The sequence below is a fragment of the Physcomitrium patens genome, chromosome 18 (genome assembly GCF_059467195.1).
Source record: "Physcomitrium patens ecotype Gransden chromosome 18, ASM5946719v1, whole genome shotgun sequence".
Taxonomy (NCBI): domain Eukaryota; kingdom Viridiplantae; phylum Streptophyta; class Bryopsida; order Funariales; family Funariaceae; genus Physcomitrium; species Physcomitrium patens.
In genome coordinates this window covers 10171162-10179692 of record NC_143427.1, presented here as the reverse complement: position 1 = coordinate 10179692, position 8531 = coordinate 10171162, and the positions used below count along the sequence as shown (strand labels likewise).

At 34.7% G+C, this 8531-nt stretch overlaps 1 protein-coding gene and 1 long non-coding RNA gene across 5 annotated transcripts; one reads left to right on the top strand and one right to left on the bottom strand.

Moving 5' to 3' along the window:
* The first annotated feature begins 3648 nt into the window (after positions 1-3648).
* On the top strand, positions 3649-6620 carry LOC112295283 (putative pectinesterase 14). 4 transcript variants are annotated; one of them, XM_024546633.3, is made up of 7 exons: positions 3649-3804; positions 4036-4089; positions 4427-4867; positions 4958-5126; positions 5335-5541; positions 5744-5994; positions 6108-6620. In XM_024546633.3, exons 3-7 carry the CDS (start codon positions 4485-4487, stop codon positions 6256-6258), a joined length of 1161 nt encoding a protein of 386 aa, XP_024402401.1. In that variant the 5' UTR covers positions 3649-3804; positions 4036-4089; positions 4427-4484; the 3' UTR covers positions 6259-6620. The 4 variants fall into 4 exon arrangements, with proteins under 4 accessions (XP_024402401.1, XP_024402398.1, XP_090100634.1 ...); XM_024546630.3 differs by having other exon boundaries at positions 4036-4202; XM_090244508.1 differs by lacking the exon at positions 3649-3804 and adding an exon at positions 3819-3914 and having other exon boundaries at positions 4036-4202.
* Positions 6319-8504, bottom strand: LOC149987459 (uncharacterized). Its single transcript, XR_016498413.1, has 3 exons — positions 8327-8504; positions 7239-8112; positions 6319-7004 (listed from the first exon to the last, which is right to left on the bottom strand). It is a non-coding gene; the product is annotated as an uncharacterized LOC149987459 (long non-coding RNA).
* Between the last annotated feature and the right edge of the window lie 27 nt (positions 8505-8531).

Below are 8531 nucleotides of genomic sequence, written 5' to 3'. Positions count from 1 at the left end.
TAGGCAAAAATATTTATAAATTCAAACATAACAATAGTTTTTAAATTAATATTCATGTAGTATTTCTAAACACACATTATTTCATAAACTAATATTTTATTTAAAATAACTAAATAATAAATATAATTTTATTATAAAATAGTATAAACTTTAAAAAAATGGTTTAATCTAGTTTATAGATTTACATTAAAATATTATATACATATTTATATACGTTACAAGTTTTTAAATTTAAAAATATTCTACTTAATAAAAGCAACAAAACAATACTTTATATGTTATATCTAGATTGTTAAAGAAACCAAAAAATTTGATTTTTTTTTTGAGATTATTTTACAAAAGAGTACAACTACATATTTAGACAAAAAATAAATAAATAAAATATTTTTTATTTTTTTGTAAAAATGATAGTATCTTAAATAAGTTATTCTAGAAATAAATTTGTTTAAAACAAGTCTAGATATAAAATACCTAATCTTGAAGAATACACTTTGAGTAGAACACTTTAAAATTTTACTTGTATACTTAAAGCATTTATTGCTATTACATATAGATTCGTGTTTTGGTAAGGTAAATTTTTCACTTGAATATATGGACTTTAAAGAGGAAAAAAAGAAAAAACAATTATTAATCTTTTTTTACTCATGGTCTTTTTCCAAAATTATTTTGTTAAAAAAAACCCTCATTCTAGAATTCACTGATATTATTCACAGTAAAAACACAATTTTTTTTAAATAATAATACTAAAATTATTTGATATTTATGAATATATATATATAGAGAGAGCTTAAAATTTTAGATTTACTTATTTTCGTATAATTACTGTGAAAACATTTATTGGAATTACTTATAAATTTTTTGTTAAATAGAAAACCAAACCAAATTACAATTACACAAATTTATTTTTAAATAATAAATCTTTTATATTAAAATATTATAAAATAATTTGAATAAAAAAAAATTAGTAAGTTATAAATCAAGAATATGAACAAATTTTGCATATGACCATAGAATTATGTTTAAATTGTTTGAATGTTTTTAGAGTATATTTAGAATTTTTTTCTTCATAAGTATGTATTATTTATATGAAGATATAATTAAGTAAAATATTAAAAAAATCATATTTTTATGTATTTAGAGTTTTGTGTCTATATATATATTAAATTTAGATAATTTTAAATTCTGTTTTTCTCAAATTACATTCAAATTGCAACTTGCTACTTTTTTTAACTTACTTCTTTTCAACATTTGGACTTGGATGGAAAGTGATGAAGCTTCTACAACGTCAATTTTAAACTTCTTTGTCATCAATTATTTATACGTAATATATCTTTCTAATTTCTAAAATAATTTTATTTTACTCACTATTAATTCGTTATGCTTACTTTTTTGTGTTGCATTACGCCAAATAATTATTTATATTATAATATCACTTTTATACTTAATTATCTAAATATTGTATACAATGCCATAATTTGAATTAGGAAGTGTATTGCAAAAAAATGCATATTTAGTCAACCATAATTTTTTAGATTTAGTTTGTTTTTGCTAGTAAAAACAGATATTTGTGGTATACTTGTTAGTAAAGGAAGAAATTCAAACATAAAAGAAACCTACTTTATTTAATGACTATACATGTAGAATATCAAGTATTCAGATGTCTAAACACAACAAAGATAGAACCTATTATTCTTCTGGGTTAATATTGAATTTGTCTAAAGATGTTTTGCAAATCTTTTATTGTTCATGTTTAGGCACTGCAATTATTTTCCAAAAAAATTGGTTTATGTAAGCTAATGTATTTGTCTTACTTCTTAAAGTCTTTTCAATGAATATTAAACATCCAAGAAAATATTTAAAAATAATTTCTACTAAACACTAATTATTTTACCAAAACCACCATCTTAAAGAGAGTCAATTCTTTACAAAGTACATCTAATTTAATCTAAATATAGGATTTTAAAATCTAATAATTACATTGTTCTTTCTTTCACCTAAATTGGTCTTAAAATGCAATTTTTTTGTATTTATTAATCTTCATAACATTCTTTTGTGCAATAAATAATATTTTCTCAAAATATTGAAAAAAATTACAAAAATTATAATCCATATAAAAAAAATCATCACATAATATGTAATATTTTTTTGAAATTTATTTTATGATTTTATTTCTTTTATGTAGTTCTACACCAAAAAAATTAAAAATTTTAATCTAGAATATTTTTTAATCTTAAATTTTTTTTGGTATGTACTTCATATTTTTCAGAATAATTTTTTATTTTTATTTTTTTGAAAAATAATATATGTAATTTTTATTGTCTTCATTAATTAGTTAATTACTATAAAAAATATACTTTCTTTTTTTATTAATAGTTATTATAATGTAGTTGCTGTTTACTATAATATATCCAACTAAGTTTTTGATAAATATGTAAAACATCTCCCATGTTCATTCATTCATTCATTCATGCATGCATACTTTCATTCATATATACATACACAGATATATATATATATATATATATAGGCACATTTATGTATAATCAAGACTGATTGATGCATAGCAAGTCCACAGGTTAAGTCTAAATTGAACATATCAGCGGGGATCATAACAAGCGTAAGAGAAAGATGGGGCTTTGGGAGACACATAAATAAATAAATAAATAAATAAATACAAGAGGAGGGGGGGGGGGAGGTGTGTGTGTGTGCAGGCAGGGTTGAATAGCAATTCTAGTGAACACAGAGTGGAGTCTGGCCTTGTCAATCAGCCACATCACATCCCAACACATCACCCTCACAACCTCTCTGTTATTTATTTGTTTATTTATTAAATTATTTCCGGGAGTGTGAATAATGAAAAGCAAGCATTGAACATACTCCTGCTGCTGTTTCCCACGACTTTGAGACCCCCCCCTTCACATGAGTCCCAACAATCAGTCAGTCAGTCCCCTACAAAGGGTATCACACTCTCAACTGCCTCAAGCCAATCATGCACTCCCTAAGACATGAGTGAATGCCGTTTCTACCCAACAAACTCTGCTGCACAATTGCATAATCTCTACAGAACAAAACAAAAAAAACAAATGCATAAGGTCTTGTCATTCATGGAGCAGGTCTCACAGCTTTCCTGTTTTCTGAGCACCGGACTTCTTTGTTGCATCCTCTGATTGTTAGTTCCTCACTTTGTAGAATTTGGCGCCTGGGTAGACCTAGATCCAGAGCTCATAGGTACGCAGATCATACCCATATATCAACTCGAAATACTTGCATGTGAGCGCTTGTGAGTGGGGACGGGGGGGCATTAGTTAGGCCCAATCAACGGAAGATTCATGTGCTACTCTGTGTGTGAGTGAGCTGCAGTAAATGGACCGTTAGAATGGTGAGCCGGATGGGAATACGACCTGATGTAAATTAAGAGAGAGTGATTATTACAAAGAGGGGAAGGACAAGGCAAAGGACTGAGGCCATACTTTTTCTGGCATGTTAGAGCGTCAGTCGATGCAAACAGGCTCCTGCTGCAGAGTGATTCGCTATTGGGGGGATTTATTCTCACCATGTCAGATGTCATCACTGAGCTGCACTTTTCTGGTACAATGCACGTCCACTCCGAGGCAGATCAGTGGCTTGCACTCGGCATCACGAGGCCTATTAATGAGGGCTTTGGTTGTGCATGATAGAGAATAAAAAAGGTGGAGAGATGGGTAGTCAGTCTCTGATCTAGCTAGCCCAGGTCCAAAGGTTAACCTGTTGTGCAGACGCAGTGAGGGTGAATGACTTCAGTAGAATACTAGTCAGTGTAGACAGGTAAGCTTGCATGATCAAGCCTGCTCAACGTCTGAAAGTTGTTTTTTCGTATCTTGTGGCGTAGGAAGGGGAGTTTGGGGCATGATTTGAAGGGCCGAGCAAACCCACAAGTGATGCTCATCAGTCTATCTGCGAGAATTCGTTTCACTTGGTTTGTGTGGAACGGGACCCTGCATTCACAATGCCTCCTTCAAATGGACTAATGCAGGTTTTTCTGAATTATTATTGCAGACGCTTGGGAGAATTACGAACAATTCGACGCTGATGACCGCGAGCAGATCATAGGTTGTAGCAAGTTCCCTCAAATTGCAATATGAGAAATCCTGTGACTCCTCCCAGTCGCGATCAGCTTTTATATCTGCATCTCCAATGGATTCCCAGTGTTAGTACTTTCACAGGTGAACAGGGATTGCATTGTTTGTATGAGCGTTTGATCGGTGGTCGCCATCCCGAGGTTCTTTTAGTGTGTTTTTTTTTCAGTAATGGACCCACTGACCTGCGACGTCTGCTCCATAGTTGCTATCGAAACTAGTGTTCAGTTCTCTTGTTTGCATAACATGTCGTGGTTTTCTTTTAATGATTTTTTATTTTATTTTATTTTATTTTATTGTTTATATTACAGGGCACATGATCCAGCCCGGTTTCAAGATCTTTGGCTTGTTCTTACGTGCTTGACAACCATGGCGCGTCCCTGGAATAGCAAATTCTTGCTACTGTTGAGACTATTACTCTTTTTCCAGAAGCTTTGCAATACTCAGGGGCGATCTTACGGATGGGAATCTGCATACGCAAGAACCCAACCCGTAAGGTTCGAACCTCTCGAGGATGCAGAGGAAGGCGCATCCGGGAGCCGGTTCTGGGCCAATCCTGACCATGGCCACCATCACAAATACGGCCACCCCACTCATTTTAAGCGTACCAGGGCTCTACCTAGCAACACCAATTATATATCCGTGGGGAAGCAAGGAAACGTAGATTTCAACACAGTTCAGGAGGCAATAGATGCAATTCCGGAGAACAATGCTGTCTGGGTCGAAATATCCATACGAGCTGGAGTCTACCGGTGTGCATTTTACTTGAACTTCTGAAACCTAGACCATAGATATCAGAATGTTTCCATCCTGAAATCGGAGCTTGTTGCATGTTCTTGCAGAGAAAAGGTTTTCATTCCATCCAACAAGCCTTTCGTGATCCTTCAGGGGGAAGGGCGATCCACAACAACAATCGCGCACCGCCAATCTGCTAGCCAGAGCGGTACTGCCAACAGTGCCACGGTGACGGTTTACTCATCGAACTTCATCGCCAGGGGCATCGGTTTTCAGGTATTCAGTTACAGCTTTACACATGTCTAACAATTCTCAAAACTCGCGATGAAGTTGCATCTCGGGGTGAACTGAACTTGGAACTTCGTGGATACGATCAAACGAAGAGAGATTGTTGCAGTATAACTTTCAGTAAACATAAAAGGTCCCCCAGAACAGTTTGTGGTGCACAATCTTGAGTACTGAGATGCCCTTGTGGACTATGCAGAACGACGCTCCACTGGCTGAACCAGGTCAAGTTGATGGCCAAGCAGTGGCAGTCTTGCTAGTCACAGACAAAGCAGCTTTCTATTCATGTGGGTTCTATGGAGGCCAAGACACCCTCTTCGACTTCTCTGGTCGCCATTACTTCAAGGAATGCTACTTTGAGGGCAACATTGACATCATCTCCGGAAATGGTCAATCAGTCTTCAAGGTAAGTCGTTACATCCTTTCTCTATAGATTCCTCGATTCCACTGTTTCAGGTTCTCAACATCTGAGAACAAGCATGAATGGATAACTTTTCATGCTGCCACTAAGTTGCCCAAGCATTCATGTTTCCATTCCAGATTCCTTGCGTTCTGGAAGGTTGTGTGACTTGTTCCGATGTTCTGATCTTGGGGAACAATTGGCACAGAACTGTGAGATACATGAGATCGCCACACAGGCATACATATCAGGGTCGCTGACAGCCCAAAAGAGGTCGAGTCCAGACGAAAACACGGGATTCGTCTTCATTAATTGCTTGATCACTGGAATAGGAACTGGGCAAGTGTTTTTAGGACGAGCATGGGGACCGTATTCACGAGTCGTGTACATTTACACTTACATGGACGATGTCATCTTGCCTGAAGGCTGGCAGGATTGGTCTAATCCTTCCAGAGAACGGTTGGTCTCTTTTCACTTCCTCTTGCAATAAAACTGTCAAAATTACGTAATTAAGTGTTACTTTTTATTACAGTGGCATTGCCTTAGATTCATTAATTACTTTTGAATTGCAGGACTGTGTACTACGGGCAATATCAATGCTCAGGACCGGGCTCGGATGCCTCACAACGAGTTAAATGGTCACATGAACTGAGTGACGGCGAAGCACAGAACTTCCTGCAGCTCAGCTGGATAGACGGCCAAGCTTGGCTTCAAGAGGTTTAGTGGTCCTGCTCTCCTGAAGAGTAATATTTCCTGAAGCATGTCATGCAAGGTTCCGGCATTGCACCCTGAACCTTTGCACATAAAGTAGATGGTTCATAACGCTAGTCACCTTTGTTAATGGGTCTTCACGAAATATTGCAATATTGCAATATATGCAACTTTCCTCTGATTGCCCTAAATTAGATTTTATTAGCTTAAAAACTTGTGGAAGTTTCCTGCTGAGAGATTGACATGAGCCTATTCATCCATTCCAGCACATTATCACACTGGGTCAATTCTGCAAATTGCTTGCGTGACTCATGAAAATCCAGCTTAACGAAATGACTAACAAACAATGTCGTGATTGTTCAATTTGTAGAGTATTCACAGAGGTTGTCAGCATCTTGAGTTGCAACCGCAAGGTTCACTGGTGGATGTCCCATCACAAAGTCCAGGATAACTACGTTGATGCAAATGTACATAACTCTTGAAGTAAACTTCATTTGACGCAGGTTGCATGCACAAGAAGAGGTCCTTGCCACGTTTTAATTAAACTCAACTTGAGTGGGCTTGTGTCAACGTCCATCTCACATAAAATAAAACTATTTGATTAAAGAGAGAATGAATAATTAGAAGTGTACACAAATTGCAACATAAGTATGCAACATATGACATTCTCTGTATCGTGAAAGCCAGTGGCACCCTTCACCTTTCCAAACTTAGCATGTCAAGCTCAAAAGTCTATTTGTGTGTATATCCTTTGATCCCTGGATACAAAATACCAAAAGAAGCTTAGTTCCAGAGGTTCAGAGAAGCACCCCCGTTCATAGATGGATTTTATCTCACACAGGATTAATAACATTTGAACAGTATTGCCACAGTAAGTTGATTGAAGCGAGTGGAGTTGAGTTTTTTCCATACAAATCAGCGTCAGTGGCTCTAGACGTGCCAAGGCTATAATAATGCAAGAGGAGTCGGCAACAGTTTGTGGAAATGCTTACCTGGGAAGAAGAATCTCCAAATTGAGTTGGATCTGCTGCCGCATCAAATCAGGACTTATCTCAGCTCTTCGATGAGGTTTGGTGATCAGAACCATGAAGATGTTAGATCCCGAGATAACGATCCTGATGGGTAAAGAGCCTTACCAGACAATGAATAGTTTTCGTGTAAGTGGTTCCTACACATTGTATATTGGTTTGATGATGTATGTATATGGTTGCATTGATGGAGAAGGTCTTTGGTTTAAATTATCATGTTTTATATTATAATCACATATATTCTTTTGTCAACACTTTTTTTATTGAATAATTATACATCAATTTAATCATACTTATAATATTACAAAAAATATTATTTTTATTACTTTAGTAAATTAAATTAAATTATTTATTTTGTAATGAAACTATATTAAATCATCTTGTGTAAATGTATACAAATATATACACATTCAACCAACTCTTGTATATTTTACTTTTTATATGCGTTGTAAAATTTTTATGATATTTTTTTCAATTCTATCAAATGAAATATTTTTCTCTTTTGTCTCCTACAACTTTCATTTTTATAACTTTTTTATCAATCCTAATCTCCAATTATTATTGTAAACATTTTGGTGGTAGTAAACCCACATGCCTTTGGTTCAACTAAAGCATATTTCTATAAATATTAATTATGTATCCAAAAAAGAAAGAAAAATAAAAGAAAAAAAGTAAAACGAAAAATACCTATCAGTTCGAAAAAATAATAACGTACATAGATTAGGGATTCCTTTTGTAACATCATTTTTGAACGTTGTAACTTCAAAAATATATAAGACACTTGTGCAATCAATCAAAACAAAACAATTCGTCCATCATCACTTGTTCAAAAATGTATCTACAATTGCACCATGTAAACACAAATTTAAAACTTCAAGATCAAATAATAATTTTTAAAGTTTTCAAAAAACTGTTTGTTGCAACCGCATCATTCTCCACTCAAACAATGTTATCTTTCTCACATAGGTAAGTTATTGCACAGCAGGTTGGACAGGCATTGAATTTATCTGAAGAACAAGCGGAGCAAGGAATGATGTCCGATAATTCAATACCTGCATCGGAAGCTCCGCTAAATTTTGTCTGTTGCGGTGAAGGCACAAAAACAGTAAGCGGTACCAATCGCCAAGTATATAAAAATTGCATGTACCTGGCAGTAATTTCAGGTCTTCGAGCCGCTGCAAGTAAATTAAGCGAGAGTAACTTGCTCTTCAAATCAACAATGCACCCCATACCCAGCTGTCTTATATGTGAGAAACT

Coding starts and splice junctions, on each gene's coding strand:
- LOC112295283 (XM_024546633.3), top strand. CDS start 4,485: ATGGCGCGTCCCTGGAATAGCAAATTCTTGCTACTGTTGAGACTATTA. Junction 5,127..5,334: donor CCAGGGGCATCGGTTTTCAG/GTATTCAGTTAC, acceptor TGGACTATGCAG/AACGACGCTCCACTGGCTGA. Junction 5,542..5,743: donor ATGGTCAATCAGTCTTCAAG/GTAAGTCGTTAC, acceptor CAATTGGCACAG/AACTGTGAGATACATGAGAT.